General features: G+C 49.8%; 1 protein-coding gene across 1 annotated transcript in view; it reads right to left on the reverse strand.

Annotated features, from left to right (window-relative positions):
* The window catches only part of ASTN2 (astrotactin 2), a 595,119-nt gene extending 578,350 nt beyond the window's left edge, over positions 1-16,769 (reverse strand). Inside the window, 4 exon segments of the mRNA XM_077835839.1 lie at positions 16,403-16,510; positions 16,513-16,650; positions 16,653-16,697; positions 16,700-16,769. Coding sequence (XP_077691965.1) covers positions 16,403-16,510; positions 16,513-16,650; positions 16,653-16,697; positions 16,700-16,769 — 361 coding nt within the window.
* Between the last annotated feature and the right edge of the window lie 6,442 nt (positions 16,770-23,211).

A 23,211-nucleotide genomic window follows, 5' to 3' on the forward strand; every position in this document is an offset into this window, starting at 1 on the left:
GACCTCCTCTCTGGCTGGCACTCCATGTGATAATGCACTGTCCTGATCGGTCCAGCGCTGCCCCCTTGAAGCCGCAGAAAGCCAACAATGCAGAGAGGACAGTCACTTGGCCTGTCTGGTGCTTTGGAAGTGAAGAATAGAAAAGAGCAGTAGTGCTGGATCTAATATCATTAGTGTGGAGTAGTCTAATGAAGTAGGTGGTTTTTTTCCAAGTCCCAGCTCCTGGAGTCATGTGATTAAAACAAAGATATATGTTTCTAGTCCTTGTGGTTGTGGGAAAAAATCTGAAAAATGTGACCCCAGAGAAACTCAAAAAACAAAGAAACCCAGAATGTATTACTTTTTAAAAATCTCATTTTAAGGAAATTGACTCATGATTTTTGAATGCCTGGAGTTGGCCACACCACAGGCCCTACTCCTTATCTAATAGACAATGGCTGCTGAGCTTACTTCCCCAGTGGGTTGATTGATAATAGATCCCTCAACTCAAAACAGCAAGAGAGGTGTTTAAAGAAACATTAAGACAGCTTTTCTCCCTCACCTCCCTAACCCTAAGGGAGTTCTGGATGCTGAAATTTTACATCAATCGCTACCATGTAAATACAGAGCATCAGTTGGTTTGGGGGCTTCAGTGCAGGATCAGAATGAAGGGAAAGTGGGGCTGAAAAGGGAAATGACCTTTCCTCCAGCACTACTCTCTTCAACACGGTCCCGTTACACCATTGCAGGCAAATTGATGCAGGCTGTCTTTGCCAGATCTCACAAGCGAAGCAAGTTTATGGCCTCATTAAAGACTACAGGAAGCTGTGAGCTTTAGTGTTGGTAAATCAGTAGGTGGGTCACTCTATTGTTTGTCAGGATGGAGCCAATGACCCAGCCTGCTGCCACAGCAGAGATGCTGCCAAAGGTGAGGTAAGACAAGACTTCCTGATTGCTTGTGGTTGTTCACAGTGCATGGGGAGCTTCGGGAAAGGGGCATTAGCTCCAGTGCTGGGGCCAATTAACAGATTTCAATATATATAAAAATAAATTCTGCCTCGCTGAAACTTACCCTGTAGTGTCCATGGAGAGGATATTCCACTTCCTGTCAGGCACGGCTTTTGCCCACCCCAGGGGCAGCTGCAGCAATTCCGGAATTTAGAAATTGTAGCAAATACAAAATAACCCCCCGGCTTGCTCATTACCTTATTCACTACCACAATGGTGCCAAGCTAAAACATACCCCTCAGGAAATGCAGAGCTCATGTTGCAGAAACCTTCACTTAGCACTATTGCACAGCAGAGATGTTTTGTGCACTGGGACACATTTCCTGGGAACCAGTTAAGGCCGTTTTTGATTTAACAGTTTATGGCAAACATTGAACAAGCTACCCAGGATGAGGAAATGTATCCCACAAACGGTTAAACAAAAGCTGCCTCTTGGGTACTACAGCGCGCACACAGAAGTTCAACACGAAATGCGTTTCCCAACGACCTGTGCACCCCTAATGCTTCTTTTCGCATGCAGTGCCCTTGTTCTATTAAAATATGTTTTAGCACTTAAATGATCCCAGCTAGGCTCTATATCTGACACTCCAAAGATGGGACCTTGGGCAAGTCCCTATATGTCTCAGTGCCTCGCTTTTCCCATCTGTAAAACGGGGATAATTGCCTCCCGATAAATTGAGATTTGAGATTTACGGATGAAAAGCAGAAGGTAAGAGGTAGTGGAGTAGTCCGGGAGCAAATGCATTCCTTTCCTTCCATCGGTCACTCATGTTGGAGATAGTTTTCTGAAAGGCTGGATTTAAAAAAAGGGCAGCAGCACATCTGTTTCTGAATGTTGCAAAAATTGAAGGAGACTCCACAGGAGAATCAGATCCGCAATTGTTTCTGAGAGTTCGCTTTAAAGGGAGGGTGAGCGGCAAAGGACCGGCACCGTTTAGGTTTCAGCAAGACATTTACAGCCTCCCTCATGAGCGCAGCCCCAGCCGCAGCAATCTCTGCCTGTCAGCTGGGCTCCTACCGTGTCTATGGCCCAGGAGTGATTTTTTCCCCCAAGCACGTGAACTTGAGCGTCGATTTCTTCAGGCTGTGGAGGATGCACACCTCCTCCACGACTACTATTTCTGCCAAGCTCCAAAGCTGCTGGAGCTGTGCGTGAAAGTTATTCCTACCCACTGCCACAGTCCTGGAAGAATAGTTCCCCCTGCCCATCCTTTCAGAACTCAAATGGAAGCATGTATTTTCCTCCAAAACTCACATTCGGGTCCAGAGCCAGCCCACGGCATGGCTGATTGGAGAGGAGAATTCTTTAGGAAGTTACAAGGGAGTCGGGGGGGTATGCCGTGAAGAGACCATCTGCTGCCCTCACTAACAGCATGCTCCAGTGAGGCAGGCTGTAACACTCAGCAGCTTGGAAAGCGCCTTGGATCCTTCGAGATGAAAGGTGCAGTATTCTCGGAATTTAGGATATCCAGGGGCTTTGTTACAGTACATGGTGCCTAGCCCAGTTTTATTGCTAGAAAACAGAGTTCATCTGAAGCCTGGGGCTGTTTGGGTGACAAATGTGCCCCCAAGGCCTTTCCTTGGCTCCACAGGATATTGAAAAGATAAGAGCCCTGATGTGAACAAGTCAGGCTGAGCAACAACTCCTCCGTCTAGGGGCGGCTTTTAGGGGCGGCTCGCAAGGACCTGCCTGTTTAGACAAGGGACCTACCATTCACACGCCTCCCGTGGGGCGTCTCAGTAGCATTCCATAGACTTGATCACCAAATATGCCTGCCCCACACCTGGAATGCTCCAGGGATGAATGGAAACTCTACCTGGTTCATGTCTTTCCTCCCAGGCTAAGCCAGAGGGTCCTTATGGGCAGCTGTCCCTCCAGTGCCAAAGTCATCACCACAGCCTCTCACAAGGCTCAGCCAGCTTCCCTGCATTATTCCATCCCTACCCCAGGCTGCTGGGAGAGCTTAAGTGTCAGCACTATGCAGATTCCCCCGTTCCTCTCCTTTACACGCAACGTAACCAGCCCCATCTCCCAAAACCAGCCCTGGCCTAGGCTCACCTTTAGCCACAGGGAGGCCATGCTGGTAAGGAGAGGGACATGCTTGAGTGAACACACCTTCTCTGGAACATCCCCCTTTATCAACAGCATCTATCCTCCAGTGGTTGTCTGTCTGCAGACCTGGCTCCTTTGGAATCCCAATGCCATGTAAACCAGCTGACTGTGCCCCGTCTCATCAGGCACAGAACTGACCCTGGTCACTTTCAGGCCTACGATCTAGGAACGAAGCCACCCTATGAACAGGGTCCAAATGAAGCCACGCCCTGAGAAAGCTCCAGCTGGTACAAACACAGCGAGCCCATCAGCTGACCACCACCCAGGTACACTCCACTCTACTCAACAGGGAGCCAGGGCAAAGTTGAGTTCAAGGTCTCACATTCAAAGCCCTCCGTGGGACAGGTCCAAAATATCACCTCTCCCTCCTTGAGCACAACCTGCCACGGGGTGGGTTGAGGGGTGCATGGATCAACCAACAGGAGAGGCTTGGGAATGCAAGGCAGTGATTGTTCCCAGGAGCTGGGCCCAGACTGGGGAACTCCCTGCCACAAGAGATTTAGAATGAGTATGGGCCTCTGGTGTTCAGAAACAAATGCCCGAGTCACCTCTTCGGCTCCACCCTCCATGGCCCAGACCCTACAAACCAGTCGACCTCTGCCCTGCCGGCTACGAAGGAAGAAAGAAGAGATTGTTCATTGTTTCTATTTTTAAATGCCTAGAAAGGCACCATGGAAGTACCAGAACCTAGAGAGATCACTGTTGTCCACAGCGGAGCAGGGCTGAGGAAAAGAACACACGCAATCAATCACATTAGCTGGAGGAGAACAACGATACCCATCCCCAGTTTAGCCAAGAATTGCCCTCCCTGGGACCCCCTTGCTGGGTGCCCTCTGCTCCCAGTTTCCCCTGGCAGGGGGACAGACCGTGGGGCGGGTGAGGCCCAAAACCAACACCCAGAGGCAGGGTGCTGACGCCCTGGAAGAATTTCCTGGGCAGGTCACCGGGCTGGAGGGAGAATTTAACGAGTCTCTTTAATTTAGATTAGAGGTCCCCCCTCCTTTCACGCAGCTGCTCTCAGGATGTGTTTAGAATGAGAGTGCAACACGATGGCAGGAGGTGGGGGAGGATAAACAGGAATGACAGACCTGGTTCTCCCCACACTCCCTCTGACAGCCACTGTACTGAAAGCTCCACACAAGGGACTGCAGTGATCCCGGAAAGACCGGGTCAGGGTTTATAGCCCTCTCAGCCACAGGGCCGACCTACAGCAGAAGAGGCAGCTTTATAACGGAGGACTAAGTGGGGCCAATCGACTGGCATCTGCACAGGGGTCAGCCCCCCTGGGAATTCCTGGTTCAGTGGTAAATGAACCTGTCACGAGGCAGGAGTGCAGAGCAGAGTGAGCACAAGGGGTGAATCCCGCATGGATAATGAGGTCACCGGCACGTCAGCAGCTCTCCCCCAGCTCCTCTCTCACCCCAAGGGGCAGGTCAGTAACTGCGATGGGCTCCCAAACTCAGCGAGAGCAGCCAGCTGTTAGGAGCACCACAATATCTGAGGGCAGATCCACCTTGCTCAGGCCTTCCCCAGCTCTCAGCTTTCCTGCCATCCCACACAAGCCTGGTGTTTGCTATTGCAGCAGGCTATTGACTCGGGAGCACTGAATCATGTAGATGACCTTACGGAACAGTTGGTTAGAGGCAAAAAGCCCACGCCATTGCCAGCAACTACTCTGTCACTCAATCCCATATTTTAATGTCCCACTCACAGCCCGTGATAGGCAATAACCCAGGGAACTAGAAAGCGGCAGGGAACAGATCGACAGCCTGGGAAAGAGACATCTGAGCCAGCAGAAGCTGGGGAGGGGGAAGAATTTGCTGGGCACCTGGGATGCTCTGTTCATTTGGGGTGGGAGGGAAGACGACTAAAGGGAGAGCTGGTCAGCACACAGGAGATGCTAAAACAAGGCTTCCATTTCCTTCCCACGGTGGGTGCTGAGCAGAATCCCAGCCCTCCTCCCCACAGCTGACTCATATGCAATTACTGCAGCAGCCTCCGAGCCCTTCCGTGCTCCAGTGCTCCAGCCCAGGCTGCGGACCTGGGGACAGGCGAGAAGACAAGAACCGAACAGAGGTCTCACGAGCGACACCAAGCCCATCAGCAAGGCACAGTTAACTCTTCAGATGCGGCTTGGCAGCACATGGATTGCTTTGCTGTAAATCAGCCTTGCCCATCCTTTACTCGGTAGCCCCAACCGCAATCAGGACCCCATCGTGTTGGCACTGGATAGACAGTCCCTGCAACACAGACAAGCAATGGGCAGAAAAACAGCCACAGAGGGGGTGAACTAGGTCACCAGCAAGCCAGTGGAAGCAGAACCCAGCCCTCTGGACTTCTCAGTCCAGTGCCCTAACCTCTGAGCTACTGTCCCATTCCTTCCCCTCCCTCATCACCTCTGCAGTTAAACTGTAAGCGCTTTATGGCAGGGATCATGGCTTTTTATGAGCTCTGGAAAGAGACTTCTTGGGGACTGTAAAAATTATGAATACTTAATAATGGAAACAAAAGCCACAAGGTCCCTGGAGCGTCAGAGTCAGGCGAGAGAGATGGATTTACTCCACGGCTTTGACATTGGCTCATGTCCTTGGTACTGAGCATAGCTTAAGACCTCCATGCCTCTTCACACTCTCACGCCTATGAACGAGAACTCGCCCTGCCCCTGCATTCCCAGCCATTCCAGGGTGCCTTCCCCACTTTCCCCAGCGCCACTCTGCCTGGTGTGCCATTGGGTGCTCTCCTCCTCCTCACTGCAGCTCGTTAGTGCGGCTGGTTGTGCAATTTGAGTTTTATTCTGGGGCATCAGAAGGGCAGAGATGATGCACCGGAGGCAGCTGGCCCTGTAGGTTTCCGCCATCCTCCCACCACGGTGCACCACTTCCTGCTCACCTTACAGGAGATATGTGCAAAGCTACACTTATCAGGATCAGAAACAAATCTGGGGGCAGTTCTCCTCTGAAGGCCAAATCTCCAGGCAGCCAAGAAACCTGGCCCTTGCCTCCTCTCCTCTCCCTTAACAGGATAACCCCTGTGCATATCCTTGGGAGTAATGCAGCCAACTCGCAATAATCTTCCTAAATTCAGCAGTTACCAGGTGCCTGGGAAATTTCTTTTACTGCTGATGCTGCTAATGGAAAATTTCTTCCCTTTCTCTGCTGCTTGCAAAGCCAAGTCATGGGTTCCCTAGCTCCTACAGGGTTTGCCTTTTAGAGAAAGATAGGGAGGCTGGAAGCATGGGGTTAGGACGACGTAGGCATTGTGGGGAGCAAATGAGAGACAGCTGGAAACATGCTGGTTCCTTTCTTTCCTGTATGAGCCTCATTCAGGACAGACGGGGTATCGTCTCCATCCAGGACTCAGCCCCTTTTGTCGCAATTAGCAACAAGTCAACTTGTCCCTCTGTGCCATGTTCTGCCGCCTCCTTGTTCAGAGCAGGAGGAACATACTGAAGGTAACTGAGGGATTGCACCAGAGTAACCCAACTTCCTCACTTGCCTGGCAGATACAGAGTAGATAACACAGGAGCCAAGCAGTGTCCTCTGGTCCCAGGGGAGGCAAAGAGTTACATACCTGTTGTTCAAAGGTACCCTCAAAAAGATGTATCCAGACATCGGACACCAAGAACAACTGATTTTACATTCTGCATGCTTGGCATCTTCAATAAATTAGCTGTCTCCATGCTGTCTGGACACTAGGAATCCTAATCAAATTAGCAGAGCCCCAGCAGCAACCCGAAAACATTTGATTATTTTACATGGCATCACTTCCTAAGTGGGCTACTGACAAGGTTCCTGTCTGTTTCACTCTGCTGCTGTTCCTACAGAGCAAGGGATGCAGAACCAGGGGCTGAAGGCAAAAGGGGGGAGAGAGAGAATAAAGAGGAGGGAAAGGACGATATTGGTTTCCTCTTCCTGTGCATGCAGCAGCAGTCAGAGGAAAAACACACTCTCATTATTTCCAAATCATCCTAGATGCACTTGGGATACTGCACACAGTGAGAACTAATGTTACTGATCTCAGAAGCTTCCAACGTCAATGCCTTGATAGGACTTCACTTAGTCTGAGCTCTCAGCCTACCGCTCCCTTCTCTGGGCACCTTGGTCAGGCCTTTGGCTTGACAATGGGCAGGCTTTTCAAACCATCTGAAAATGCTAGGGCTAGATCTGTATGGAAGGTGGTACAAGAACAATCCCTCCCCATCAGCCACCCACCCACCCACCGCAGGGAAATAACTTCTCCACCTGCCTCAGAGAACACTGGTCCCAAGCCTGCGTTCCAATGACCTAGGGATCATTTAACACACGGAGAAAGCCGACGGGTCTGTTTGGAGTTTAGGAGTCAGGCAGTGATGCGTGTTAACCTCACACCCAGAAGCAGAATCAAGGTCCATGCCAATTTGGTCTCATCCACATGGGGTCAAGCAGATATAGGGAGCAAGGTCTGTACCTAACACAATGGGGACCTGGCCTCTGACTACAATTCCTCTGCACTATGGCAATGCATATAAAATAAAACAGTCTGAGACATTCAGTAACTGCTTTACGGAATGGGTATGTTGAGGGGCCCACCCATCTGGGCCTCTTCTGTCTCCCCTCCCACCCTGAAAAACACACACACACACTGGGAACTGAAGTTCCCATGCCTACATTGCAAAGAAGTGCATTTTACACTGTGCCGTGGCCCTGGGAAAGGCAAATCTTGGGTGCCAAGGTATCTAGGTCAGGTGATTGACCCCACTTCTGCCCTCTCCCTTTTCAAAAGGGAGCAGGCAGAGGAACAGAAAGTCGGGAAATGAGGGTTAAACCAGCTCACCCCACAACTGCAGGCCTCCTCTGGTAATTCCTACCCACTGTCTGGCAATTCAGCTGGAAAGTATGGGTTGCTTTCTCTATAGTTAATCTTCTGTTGCCACTAGCTGGTCAATATGGGTACTCTTGGAAAGCAGCAATTCTTTAAGGATGCTCTTGTGTTCAGATGCCAGAGGTAGTTTGAACCAAGTTCCCCCCTCCAACCAAGTTCCCCCCCTCTCCATATTAAAAAAGGCATTTATGGATGACTAAGCCCCCTCAGGAAGGATGAACTGCAGACAATGCTTTAAGAAAGGGATGCATAAGGGATCCCCCCCAGAAAAGTTATTTCTCAGCATTAGACAGCAGCAAGCATCACTTTGGGGCAGTTGGGGATGGGGCACACTAGCCAAGCAGCAGAGATGTGTGATCGGGACCACTGTGTGGCCAAGGTCTAACAAAATTCATGAGACTATGGTTCTCTCTAGGACCGCTCAGAAGTATTAAGCTTAAATTATTCCCCATCCTTTTACCTCTTCAAGAGAAGCAGGAAACAAATATCAGCTGGGTATAGGGAGATCTGAAGAGGGAGTAAAAGCTAGAGATTCAAGCATATTTCCCGACTCAGTGGTTGGGATGTTAGTACCTTTCTGAGAGCATCTGTGGCTCTTTACACAGTACAGGAGTGAGGCACAGAGAAGTTAAGTGACATTCCCAAGGTCACACAGCAAGTCAGCAGCAGAGCTAGGAATAAAACGCAGGTTTCCCTACCACCTAGCCCATTACGCAGCTGCGCAAAGCTGCCCATCTTAGTCAGCTGTTTGGTTTAGAAGAGTAGGAATGAATTAGACAGAACAGATGCTGCCTCTTCCCACAAGGCCCATTCAAATCCACTGACAGGTGTTCAGGCCATGAGCCACCTCCTCCTAAAGGTAGCTTCTCTCAGTAAGCTGCATGGACAACTAGTGGCACCAGTCACACCCGCTTCCCAGCCCTGGCATTGAGAGACCCCGCAGGCCTTCTGTATTGGCTGTACAAAATCTCCTTAAAGAGAGTTGTATCTACTGCACTTAGACCCACGAGATTGTTCTTAACAGAGGCCATGCCTCCCGAACCCTCCCTCTCTCTCTGAGCCATTACATTCACATCAGTTGCAAAGAGCTTCGGTGTCAAGGCGATTGACCATGAGTAGGGCTCCGTGTTTGTCACGGAGGTTGCGGAAGTCACGGATTCTGTGACTTCCTGCGACCTCCATGACTTCTGCAGCGGCCAGTGCGGCTGACCTTGGGGCTTCCCTCCCCCCGGCAGCAGGCCCCCAGGGGCTCCCCCACACCACACACAGCTGGTGCCACGGCCTCCCCGCAAGATTCAATCACAGGTATTTTTAGTAAAAGTCACAGACAGGTCATGGGCCACAATTTTGTGTTTCTTGCCCGTGACCTGTCCATGACTTTTACTAAAAATACCCATGATTAAATCGTATCCTTAACCATGAGTCATTAACTTAAACAGGCAACAACCCATGGCCCCTTTCAATATCTTTCCTCTCTTACCCTCCATCTGTTCTGCATCCTCTACTTTGTGTAACACCATGGAAATGAAAGCCAGGTGGAAGCAGCCAGACGCAAAGTTTGTTCCATTTTCCCTTTCATCTTTGCACAGCCATGCCTAGTAAACAGCACACCCCTAAGGGATTTCTACCTGGTCCAAATGGATACGTTTTAATAGAGGTTGTTCCACACAAACAGGCATCCTTCAAGAAGGAAAGCTCCTTGTTCTCTGAATCAGGTGACATCCCCCTTGCTTCTCCCTCCAGGGATTCCTCTGAAACAGTCGTGTTTTCACTGCATTCCCATCAGTGCTTTTGTGTGGCAGGGCTGGGTTCCGATTCTGCAGTAGGCAAGGCTGTTCAGTGAGTCTGGAAGTGGCTACCCTTTACCTGACTGGGCTATTTTGGATACAGCCAGCAGGAAGCAAGGATACACCCAATGGAAGAGTGTTATGCCAACCAATGCCTTGCTCAGAGTACTACAGACTTGTTCCAGCCCAACACAAAGGGTCTGTGCAATAGAAAAGGAAGATACTTTCAACTAATTTGAGGTCAAGTTACTTCTCACTACGCAGTGGAACCCAAATATTGGGAACCGTGCCATTGGCGGTCCAAAGTTGGTTCAGAGCACCAGAGTGCAAAATGCAACTCAGGTGACAAGGAAATACTCAGGAGTGCAATTCTGTTCAACATCATGGTTTCACTACGGACCTGATCCTGTTTTTCAGAAAAAAAAAAAAAAAAAAGTCCCACCGACTAAAAACAGCTGCTATAAGCAGATTGTATTGTATTGTTAAAGAAGCAGCAGCAAATGCATAAACATTTCCATTGTTGCCCTCTTTTCACTTTCCAAAAATCCCACTTTTGGGCAGGCAGCAAGCTTGGAAAAATTCCAGCTTAAAAACAAAAAGATGTTTTTTGTTTCTTTTTAAAGAGATCTGAGACGTCAGTTCAAATATTCTGAAAGGAGAAAAACATTCTCCCTATTAAAAAGATTCTGTATGGGGTTTTCTATTTGTTTTTTTTAAAGACAGCTCAAGCACCCAGATGGCTGCAGTAGAAAGTCAAAGTGTATCAAAACCAGGAATAAAGAACCTAGGAAAATGCATTAAAAATGACATTAAGAGGATGTTAGGATTGCATAGCTAAGGATCAAGAACAAAAATCGGGATGTGAAAGCAAAGTTGCACACACCACTTTAGCTCATGCCCCTTGCATGTGGGGGTGTTATTAACGATTATCCTAATACATATGCAGAAACACACTTTTTTCTGACACCCACAGATACACAGCATCTTGTAGTGCTACATATGCCAGTCACACAGAACCCATTGAAGTCATTTACAAGAAGTACACAGGAAATTGTTCTTACGTAAGATACTACAATGTAAGTAACAGATCAATAGTGAAAATTTGCCAGGATATATATAGGCCATCTAGTTTAGCTTGGTCGCTAACTGCTTCATTCTCTGAACTGCACTTAAAGCAGGCTGTGTTGCCTGGTGAATAGACGTTGTACAGTGCATAGCTGCTGAGTAAATCAAGATACACACCCCAGAGTGAAGAGGCCTCATCAGAGAGCATCTAAGGTCAACAAAGATGCTGGACCATTACGCCAGTGAAAACAATAGAAGAATGAAAAGGTACTGCAAAGTGTAACTGGTGTATCCAAGGTTGTAGAAAATCACGACTGATGGTGTGTTATCTATCAATGCATAATGCATATGGATAAGGGGCACAGCTGAACTTGTCATTGCCAGCCTTTTGAGTGCTTTGTGCCCTGCAAGCCTGGGGTTCTCTTCATGGGTTTTTTTGGGGCGGGCTGTAAGTTAAGACAGGGAAAAGGTTTATGAAACATGCTGAGCATTGGGACCAGAGTCACAGAGAAATGCAATGACATGTATGGGCATGCAAGGAACTAACTCTCATGGGAGTAAGAAAGCCAGGCTAGGCCAGTGTTTTAGCTGGACATCCCCCGAGGCGATCAGAGGAGGACTCAAGTTAGTTAACCCTTTTTCAGGGTCTCTGATCCAACAGCAACACCGCCAACCCCAAAGCTGGTTTCAAACCAATACATACAGATAAATCCCTTGCAGAAGAACTCTGCACAGCCTTGGAGCTTATAGAGTCTGTATCTCCAGACTCCAACACCCCCTAGTGGGCTAAAACACTCCTCCAGCACGCCATCTGTACACACACAGTCACAACTTTTAAACATTTACACATACTGGGAAAGGTGCAATCTCTTAAACACGTCCTCGGAGGTCAGGGTTACGGAGCATAACCACAGGGGAAGAAGCTTCTTTCTGATGCAGATCACCCCGTGTCCTTTTAGTAGAGTACCTCCTCCCAGGATTCAGATTCTCCAGCCTTTTTAGCCCACATCTCTGCTTGAGTTTGGTTGGTTTGTTTATTAGCAGGTTTCCCACTGTTACAGTTACAGCTACTACGGAGAAGGTTCCCACAGCCACCAGACTTTAGCAATGTATCTCCCAGCCTTGCTTTGAGCAAATCCAGATGGCACTGCATGACGAATGCTAGCAGACGTGGGAGCCTTATCTACACTCCGGCTCCCACCAGTAGAAATTTTTAATCAAAAGACACCTATTGTAGGCAATGCCCCTAGTGAAGTCACGCTCCTTTCTCCACTCATGCAGAATTGCTTCCCTACAAAATAAGTCGGTTGTGGCCTTCGGAGAGTTTTGGGGCATTAAGAAGCAGTCTTGTGACCCAATTAGGCTTCAAGAAGGGGCACTTCAGCTGTGGACATTCACAGGAAAGGAAATAATCACGGAGATAAGAAAAAAGGGACGCGTATCAAGATTCTACAGCGGTGCCTGACAGAAGCCGCCACAAGTTACTGATTCATTCCCACAAAGATGTTACCATTAATAGATGAAGAGACTGTTCCCATAAGTTAGGCTCTTCTTTGTTTTGTTCTCAGCGACCTTTCCTTCAAAGTTCTTGGTACCAGCACTGCCATCAGCTCTGTTTTATGCTGGTTCTAGCTCAAATCCTCTAGGAAGCTACTCAGGGAGACGGTTTGGGACCAGCGCCTCAGAAAAGAGGTAAGGACACATCTGGGGCCATCTGAAGATGAAAAACATTCTGCTTCTCACGGAGAGAACGAACCAGGCACCCGTAAAATCGGAGCTCAGAAGAAAACTTGCCCACAGAGGCAAGTCTATGTACGGATTTCTACCATAAACCCAATCAATAAGTCCTTGACGTCCAATGGCAAGCACTACCGCAGCGAGGAGGGGACTAAGTGTTTAAGGCAATTTCCCTCACCACCCAAGAAGATCAGAGCTACTGGCCTCCCCCTTTTCCTACATTTGCAAGAACCTTTCATCCCAGAGGAGCCTGGCAAGCCACACAGCAAGTACAGCTGCTATTTAGAGTTGTAGGGCAGGCAGCAGAGGAAAAATCTACAGGGATAGTCACCTTGGGACAAGGGACCACACCTGAGAGAGCTTACCACAGAGCTTTACTGGTAACTTCGTTCCTGTCTCCCCACCCTCCACCACACACAAACCTTGACAACTCTGGGGTCACGCCAAGCCAGAGACAGCGGGGTCCATAGATATTGCTAGTACACAAAGGCCTACCGGACTTCTATTCTAACCGCCCCACTATTCGCTGTGCCCAAAAAGCAATCCCACTAACCAGCAAAATCGTTAACAGTGACTGTCCAGGAAAGAGTTAAATAGGAGAGGACCTCTTGCCACTCCTGGAGACAGAAAAAAAAAACCAGCAGTATCAAAGTATCCACAAAAAGAAAAGGAGTACTTGGGGCACACTTCATTCGATGAAGTGAGCTGTAGCTCACGAAAGCTTATGCTCCAATAAATTGGCTAGTCTCTAAGGTGCCACAAGTCCTCCTTTTCTTTTTGCAGATACAGACTAACACGGCTGCTCCTCTGAAAAGTATCCACAGCAACTCATGAGACAGACCTTGGGAAAGGAGAGGGGGTTCCCTTCTGCAGAAGCAAGGCACTAATGAAGTTTAGAATCGTGGCAAAGCCATCCCATGTGGGGAACGTTCTCACTTATACTCTGCAGCAAGTTCAATATCTGCTGGTTTGGGGGATACCTTGAGGTGTCTAGCACACAAAAGAGATTTTAACAGAAGCCAGCATTGAGAAAGAGTTGGGGTAATTGTGAGTCCTAGTCAAGGCACAGGCTCGCTGAAAAGTAGGGAAATTCTTAGGCATACTGTGTCCCTCAACCAAGTCACCCATTGCAATGGGGTTTGCCGTACTAGATCAGACTGCTGCTCTGTTAGGTCTAGTACCCTTCGCATGGCAGGAACCAATATTTAAGGCTACGTGCAGGTGCTTTTGCCTTCCTCTGATGCATTTAGCTAGGGATGTATAGTGGGGCTAGGGAGAATCCACTCCTGATCCCTGCTGTAACTGCATTTTGCCCTGAAACCTCAACTCAGTGAATCAAAGTTTCCTGTTACCTTTTTTTCACTCTCCTGTATGGTAAAGCCAGCCCAGCACATCAGGGGCTGTTCCCTGAGTCTGAGATTTCTTACCTAGAGTACAGGGTTTTTTTAAGTTCTGGATTTGTTGTTGTTGTTGTTTGTGATTGACTTAAGATGCCTAGGAAGGCAAGCAGACTGCACAGTGAGGTTCTGACAAGCTCAGGTTAAGAGGCATCCAAGTATTTATTACAAGCATTTTCTACTGGAAGAGCCTCCCAGGGGGTTAAAAGACCATGAGATGCAGTTAGTTATTTCACTTTTGTGGCATATCACAATCCCTGAAAAAACAGTCACTTGTAAACAACAGTCTGCGGCTAAACACACAGCTCTGTACCAGGTTAGCATGCATATAGGCTAGAATAGCTTGACATGCTAAATGCATAGAAAACAATCCACTCAAAATCACAACAGAGAGGAGCACCTTCATCAGCACCACAGACATAAAGCCAAGCAGGTATTCAAATTACAGGCGGCTTAGATCCCAGAGAAGGAGAAAGCCAGTGATAAAGAGGAGATGTTTTGAGATCAACAAAAGCCTTCAATCTTCTGCCACAGCAGACACCACGCTTTAGCTACAGAATTCGAAACAGTTCACTTTTATGGAGTAGAACAAGTCGGAACGAATATATAAAATAGGATAATAGTGACAAGACGGAGGAACATCCCATGTTAGAGCAGGAGATCAACTAGCTTCATGCAGGAAAGATGTTCTCATAACCCATTTTAATTGTTCTTCGCTACCAGGAAATCCTAGAAAGTATGGAGAAACATGCAGTCATGCTGTAATAGACCGTGACAGCTAAAGCATCACACAAAGCAGGGGTAATCACAGAGCATTCAGCCAAAATATTTATAAGCAATCAAAGGAAATCTCCTCTTGTACCCTACGCTCAGTGGTAGCTTCTCCAGGGCCAGCCATTTCACAGGACTGCAGAAGACAGTTAAGTAGGAGTAGTGCCACCCAGCTTTGCAGGTTGATCCAATATGCTCCAAACCGGTCATTTGACAAGCCAGCAGGCAGCCTTGAGACCCTGCTACAGCTCTTTTCCCCCCTTCCAGAAAAAAAAAAAAGCGTGCAAAAAGGCAAACATTAAAAAGCTCTAAAAGATAATGAGCTATCAATTACAAGGGAGGGAAATCAAACCACAGCAACATGACAGCACTAAAGTGACTCCTGCAGGATCATTGCAAAGAACATTTCTGAAATCAAACTGGTTGGCAACTCGGTGACGAGGCGAGATCGTGCCACATAAAGAATGTCCTATATTTTACATCTGCAAGGGCAGAGGAGTCCTGCCCAAGAGGACGAGGGTAAAAGCCCCTTGGTGAGAGAGCAAACATAAACCACTGGGCATTGTTGCAACAGGGAATGAAGGGGAGAAAAAGCTAGGAGGAAGTCTTTAAACTAAGGAAAGCAGGTACAGCTACAGGTATGCGAAAAGCCCAGAGGAACACACCTAAAAAGGCACAAGAGCTGTATCAAGTCAAATGCTCTCAACTCCTGAGCAAAAATGAATAGAAATATAAATATTTCAGCCACAGTGAAAAGAGATAATGCCAGCTAATCTTCCCCTGAAACTGCCACCCCACCGAGAGAGGACTTTAAGGGAGACAGGAGGGAAGGTAGTGGTGGGGGGGGGGGGGAAAGAAGACAGACAGGGACCCCCAGAGAATTAGCTATGAGGGGTTGTGTATCATAGCCCCCACCACCACAGCTTCTGCCCCAGCCTTATTAACGCCTCAGTGCTCCACATGCCCTGGAGTAGTGGCAGGTACTTTGTTCCACACTCCCCGTCCAAACACCAGCCCGCCCTAGGGGTTGGGGGCACTGCCCACCAGCCAGCCCTCCCAGACGGCCCCAGCGGCTCGCTCCCACCGCCGCTTCTTAGCCCCAACTGCTGCCCCCCAGAGTCACTCCAGCAGCTCAGCCCTCCTCTGCTTCCTTCGATCCATCATCTCCCCCGCGTCCTCCGAGCTGATCCCAAACAGGAGGCAAGTTCCCCACCAGCCAGCACACACACACACCCCAGGGGCAGGGCCGTGCCTCAGCTGCCCCCTCCCCACACCCAGAATGCCCCCTGCCCGCAAAGCGGAGCCCCTCGCCTTGCTCAGCCCCGTGTGGGGGCCAGAGGTGGCCCATCCAACCTCTGCTCCTTCCCCGCGGGGGCCAGAGGCAGATCGGGCGTGTGTCCGGGTACCCACCCCGACCCCCCGCCTCCCTCCTCCCGGGGGCCGAAAGCAGCTGGCTTAGCCCAGCTCCCGGTCCCCCACGGAGCAGGGAGAAGTCCGCGAACTCCGCTCCGTGCGCCCTCCTCCCGGGAGGCGGCAGCTCCCCCGCCTCGCCCTTCGGACCCGGTGCCCACCCCGCCGGTGCCAGGGCGAAGGCAAGCCCGGGCCCCCCAGACCCTTGTCCCCCTCCCGGCCTCCCATGCCCCGGGCAGCGACCCCCGGCGCCGAGGCGCCCCGCCCCGCCGCACCCAGGGTGAAGAAGGGCAGCTCCGTGTTGTCCAGATCGTCCTGCACCGCGATGCGCCCGGGCAGCTCGTTGCGGACGAAGAGCAGGAGCCGGGACTCGGCGGCGGGGCGGGGCCCGAGGGGCCGGGGGCGGCGGCGCTGGCGGCCGGCGGGGAGCCGCGCCAGCTGATGTCGTTCTCGCGGAGCACGGGCAGGGTGGACACGGTGACCGTCTTCGCCCGGCACGGGCTGTCGGGCTCCCGCGAGGCGACGAGCCGGGCCCGCTGGCCAGGAGCAGCAGCAGCGGCAGCAGCGGAGCGGCGGCGGCGGCGGGCACCGGGAGGCGGCGGCGGCGGCGCGGAGCCGGCTGCGGCGCGGGGGAGCTGCCATGCCGGGCCGGGCTGGGGCGCTGGAGCCGGAGCGGGAGGCGCACGGAGAGCGAGCGGGGCGAGCCGGCCGACTGAGCCTGCCGCTAGCGGCCCCTCCCTCCGGCCGCCGCCGCGCCCCGCCCCCTGCCCGCCCCCGCGCCGCCCGGGACCCTCCCGGCCCGGGGCGCCGCTCGCCCCCGCCCCCTTCTGCCCGGCCCCGGGCCCTGCCCGGGGTTCCCGGGGGCTCCCAGAGCCTGCCCCCGCCCCGGAGCACCAGGGCCAGCCCCGCACCCCCCCCCAACTCCCCCCGACTCCCCCCCCCCCAGCCCCGGAGCACCAGGACCAGGCCCGCGCTCCCCCCGACTCCTCCCCCCCCAGCCCGGGAGCACCAGGGCCAGCCCTGCACCTCCCCTCCCCCCCCCACCAGCCCTGAAGCACCAGGGCCAGCCCTGCACCTCCCCCCCCACCAGCCCTGGAGCACCAGGGCCAGCCCCGCACCTCCCCTCCCCCCCCCAGCCCGGGAGCACCAGGGCCAGCCCCGCACCTCCCCTCCCCCCCCCAGCCCTGCAGCACCAGGGCCAGCCCCGCACCCCCCCAGCTCCCCCCGCCCTACCACTACCACCCCCCCGCCTGGAGCACCAGGGCCAGCCCGCACCCTCCCAGCTCCCCCCGCCACCCCCAGGCCTGGCGCACCAAGCCCAGCCCCGCACCCTCGCAGCTCCCCCGACTCCCCCAGGCCTGGAGCACCAGAGCCAGCCTCGTACCTTCCCAGCTCCCCCTCTCCCAGCCCCGCCCCCACAGACCCTCCCGGCTGTCCCGCAGCCTCCTCCTGGCTGCTCATTCCCAGCGCTCCAGCCCTCCCGTAATCCCAGGAATCCCCACTGCCCTTCCCATCACCTTTCTAGCCTTCTTCCTGGGGGGAACTCTCTTTCGGTCTTCTCCATCCAAGCTCCCCTTCTCTTTCTTCATTTACCACCATAACGCCATGCCCTTCTTCATCCAAACCTTCTCCCCAGCACGCCCTTTCGTGCCCCCCCCCCCGTTTCAGCCCGCTTTTCTTTTCTCAGAACTACTTCACCTTCCCAGAACTAGCTTCAGGGATGGTTCTTTCCCTCCTTTCTAAAGGAAGTAGACTAAGGAAAGTCCAAGTCTTTCGCTTCTGAGTGTTCCTGTCTTCCTAAACCATATAATTCCTGCATCTCCCTTCCTCTGGTCTCTATCCCATCCCTCCACTGCAGTTCATCACCCCCTCTAATTTTCACTTCAGCCACAACCTTTCATTCCACACTGCCTTCTTATTTTCTTCCACTAACCCAACCCAGTTTTCCACCCCCTTCTTTTCTCCGGTTCTATCCCCCTAGTGCAGGGGTGGCCAACCTGTGGCTCCGGAGCCACATGTGGCCCTTCAGAAGTTAACATGCGGCTCCTTGTCTAGGCACCAACTCTGGGGCTGGAGATAGGGCACCAACTTTCCAATGTGCTGGGGGGGGTGCTCGCTGCTCAACCCCTGGCTCTGCCACAGGCCCTGCCCCCACGCCACCCCTTCCCACCTCCTCCCCTCAGCTTGCCATGCCCTTGCTCCTCCCCTCTGCACCCAGAGCCTCCTGAATGCCACGAAACAGCTGATCAGGAGGTGCGGGGAGGTGCTGATCGGTGGGGCTGCCGGTGGGTGGGAGGCAGTGGGAGCGGGGATGGGAGGGGAGCTGATGATGTATTACTGTGGCTGTTTGGCAATGTACACTGGTAAATTCTGGCTCCTTTCAGGCTCAGATTGGCCACCCATGCCCTAGGTCTTTTCTCTAGCTTTCCCTCCATTGCCTGACAATTATTATTCCATTCAATCTCTAACTTCTTTCATCTTCCATGATGTCATCCTCACAGCTTCTTTCCCTCCTACCTACCACCTTAATTCACCCCATCTTCCCTTTAATTGCTTCCTGAATCTAAATTTAAACCTTCCTTCAATTAGTCTGGTTCAATCCTCATTTCCCCCAATCCATTAAACCACTTTCTTTCTCTTTAGCTCATTTACTTTAACCCCACTCTTTTTCACTTTATTGAGCAAAAATCCCTCAACACCTCTTCCAGTAAGTCTCGGGGAGACAGTTCCATGGCTGCTGTAATGCCACGGACCGGTACCTACTCTTCTTGTCTGTTGCTCCAGTCCATCCACCAGTTCATTTATCAGACCGCTTTCTTACCAGCTGCTTTTTCTGCTCTCAGTCATTCTGTCCTTAACCCAGCCTTGTCTCTTACTAACTCAGTTTTGCTTCTATCTTTTGCGTTCTCTCACTGCCTTTAGCAGCCTTCCAGTTCTCCCTCCACCTGCTCGCATGTTAATCTTTCTGATTAGCTCTTTGTTCTCTTACCCTTCCACTCAGTGGCTTTTTCTCTCCCTCTCTTTCAGCTCACCTCCTTTGCCTTCTCTTTCTCTCTGTTATTAAGTTCTTCTTATGTCTATACTGCCTTTTGCATCTAATTTCTTCCTCTGTCTTATTCATGGAGTCCAGGCCTCTCTTCCACATCTCTCTCCTTTCTGGAAATGGTACCTAGTTCCTTGCTGGATATACCCACAGGCTAGTCATTCCTGTTAGACAATTGGCTCTATGCAATAACACAGAAGAGTACTTTGTGTGAGATTTTGCTGGTTATTACTATTTATGGGTAGATGGGCAAGTCCCTAGACAGAAGAAGAGATTGCCTATAATGAGCTTAGTTCAGGCAAACTTGAGACTGAAGGCCTTGGAAGAGACTTTTCAACAGTGCAGAAGTATTCACAATACCATAAACCAGCTTTATAATAAAAATTAGCTAGCACTACAAAAGGGAAATGTGATCACATACCTTGTCTTCATCAATATAGAAAAGAGAAAAGGAAAAACCCAACCACTCACCAGTTGGAAGAAGCACCAGCTACCCACAAAATGGCCCCTTTAGAGCACCAGCTGCTTGGGGCTGCCTAGTTTAAAAGGCCAGCCCCAGAAAGGCATGCTGGGAAAAAAGTTTTTATAAGAAAGTCACCTCATTATAAGGTAACATAGTAAAAACTCTGTAGTTCTAGGGGAAGGTGTTATTTAGAAAGGGGGGTGGTGGTGGTGTTGAGGTGTATATAACGTAGAAAACAAAAGATTAGAGCAGCTATGGAGACTGAATTTTTCCTCACTTCCAGTAATGATACCCTAGCTTCTCCTGCAAAAGGATGAGATGTGGAAACTAATACCACTGATAACTGTGCAATACTCACTGAATTCTGATAGTGAAAGGGGGCTGAAATGGCAAGGTCATGCTGGTAAAAGGTGACTAAGTCCAAATTTTTTAAAGAACGGTGAAAGTCCCTTCAACTAGGGCTTATTTCAGTTCAGGCACTCACAATTGTTTCAGGATATTTCTAGCATGTCCCTCTTTCTGTAACTTTTCACTACAAAACCCAAACTTCCTGTGGTGAAACTTGGAGCCAGACTGCTTCTGAACAGGCTTCATCTATGGGGCAAGAAATTATTTTGGCCGCTAGTGCTAGGAATGAAGCCGTTGTTGGCTCTCCTGGCCCATAAGGTGGTAGCTCTCTCATATCAGTACCATACCACATAGAGACCTGTAGCATGATCTGGATTGTCTGTGGAGTGCCCAACACAGGGGTTTTTGGTTAGCTCTTAATTGGCTGGGTGCAGTTTAGCTGTAGGTCTGACCAATCAAAAATAAAGTTACAGTTGTACTTAAGTTCTCTCTGTTCTCTTGTTCACAATCGAGCCATGAGAGCTACATGTTGTAGGGATGAGAGCAGCAAACTGGACAGTAGGAAATTTGGCTTCCGTTACCAGCTTTGCTACTAAATATGTGACCTTGAATAAGGCATGCGACCATAGTATGCTTCAGATTCTCCAGCTGTGAAGTGCAGCTGCTACCTTTGATAAGCATTTCTTTGGATGAAAGGTGCTACTGTATGTACGTGCAGGTGGTCAACTGTCTTCTAACTGCTTTCTTTAAAGAGACATTATGGCTCTTTAAGTCCGAAGCCCAAAAAGTGTAAACGCAAAATCTCTATGAAACCATTTACATCAATAAAAACATTTCCATGGCTCAATTCTTTGCTCTGCCACAGATTTCCTGTCTGAGCTTGGGCAAATCACTTACCCTCTCTGTGCCTCAGTTTCCCATCTGTAGGAGATGATGGCACTGTCCTGCCTCACAGGGGTATTGTGAGGATAAGTGTGTTAAAGATTGTAATGTGCTTTCAGATTGACTGATGAAAACTGCTACATAAGAGCTAGGTATTATTGTTTTAAACAAGTGTAAGTGACTTCATGGATTCCTGTTGACCAAAATGAGCACCACTCAAAAGAGAAACAGAGCCTGGGTAGCATGAAGAAAATGGGATTTAAAAAAAAAAACAAAAAAACCTTTCACTTAATAATAATGTCCTAGTGACAGTTATTTATGGAAGTTTGCTTACAATGTGGTTTTTTTACACTGTGTTTGCTTTAAGCCAGGTGCATTTACGTACTGAAAGCTGAAGGTTTCAGAAACTAATTGGCGCTCCAGTATAGTGCATGACCCAGATGTGTTTCAACCCTAAATTAGGTCCCAGCCTTAATTGAAAGGGTTCCATGTAGTCTCCAGGGCCCCCAACCCTTTTCTCTTTGAAATCAGTGGCAGTTTTTACTTTAACAGCATCAAGATCAGGTCTGCCACATAAAGCCACAATAGAAGTGGCCACCTCTGTTCAAGAAAAGCCCAGGAGTGAAACAGTAGAGAATATTGCGAGTAAAGTACAAGTTACAGTAAGTAAGGCTGTAGCAAGCCAATGTGGTCTAGCTCTAGCAGATAACGTGCTAGAACAGAAGACAGGGGTTCTGTTCCTAGCTCTGTGACTTTGGGCAAGTCACTTCACCTCACTTTCCACCCTTATCTTGACTATTAAATAATAAACTCATTGGGTTTGAGTTTTCTCTCAGTGTGTGCATGGAAAAATTGCAATGGAACCCTTTAGGCACTGTTGTCGTACAAATAATTAGATGTTTTGGCCCACTGAGAGAATATTTATATCTACCCCAAGCACAGGCTGATAGTAAGGTCTGAATCTGGGACTTTCAGCACAAAAAACGCAGATCTTTGCTGCTTGAGAAGGAGGAGTAACTAGCAGAGTAACTCTGTTAGTTGGTAGCAGTAGTAGGCTATCTACTGTGTGGACTAGCCACTAGAGGGAGACAGCACACATTTTACAAGCAGGTTGCATGTTGACAGAACTGCATGGGGAAGTTGGATGGGCTGAAATCGGCCTGCGTTAATTCTATACCCTCCCCTGAGTGGATTTTAAATGGAAACCCAGAGATATTTTCTTTGATTTATTTTTAAACGTAGGCAGGGTAAGTCAGCAGTGTTGCCATTGTCTCCTGTATTACAATATCCTGAATGTGATTCAGCCTGTCCTGTGATTTGTGCCTCTCTGGGTAACTGCATACAGACGTCTTAACTGGGAAATACTTAAAATGTCGATACAATCCAAGTTAAAAAGGAAGAGGAGGGGGAAAGCCAGTTTGGTCTAAGTGGCCACAGATGAAGCATTCTCTTTGACTAACAATCGCGTGAGCTCGTGTTCTGGACAGCCTTGCCTAATGCATCTTTTATCAGCTGGTGCTGGTGCAGAAGATTAGGAGGCTATTGAAAAGATATCAATAGAGGCTTTCTGAAGTGGTTTTCAATTGGCCCTATTACCGAGGATATACAGCAGCCATCATTAAAATGTACTATATATGTATTTACAATATATAGAACAAGGTATATCGTCTGTAATGGATATGGCAAATTGTGCTGTTGGTGAGTGGGGGAAAGATAAGTCATATCACACAGCTATGATGTCATCAGAGGCATCTGTTTCACACTGCAAGGTTCACATCCGCAACAAAAACTTCGCCAAGGGAGAGAGCCGAAGGATTTTTATACGCCAAAGGAAATACTACAGAATTAATTTTGCTCTGAACTGGGGTGTATAAATGCTGGTTTGCAGCCAGATGGTATCCAACTGTGGTATACAACCATACCACTCAAGCTGCGCTCTTTGTCAGCTCTCACAAGCTAAAGGGGGTCAGCGATTCAGTGAAACGCCACGTGAGAAAAAGCTAGGCTAGGCGGGAAATGACACTGGCGATTCAGTCAGTGGCGTTCTTGCCTCTGGGTTAATACTGATCCACCGTCCCCATGTCGCAGGTCTGCTAGAGCAGTTGCCTTTCATAGAAAAGGCAGATGAAAGCGGATGTTTTTCAAGCTCAGGGAGGTTAGCCCCGATTTCCTGGCCAGTGTTGGGTAATGCATGTATAGCCAGCCTCCTAAAATCCCCTCTATAATTTGAATGGGATACAGCAATCGCCTTCCCAGCCTGTGTTAAATGACTTTCTGTACACGGTTAACAGTTGCTAAATTTCAGCCCAGAGGTGGGTGCACTTCAGTAGCAGGGAAAGGGGTTGGTG

Source organism: Eretmochelys imbricata, chromosome 16, assembly GCF_965152235.1.
Source record: "Eretmochelys imbricata isolate rEreImb1 chromosome 16, rEreImb1.hap1, whole genome shotgun sequence".
Lineage (NCBI taxonomy): Eukaryota > Metazoa > Chordata > Testudines > Cheloniidae > Eretmochelys > Eretmochelys imbricata.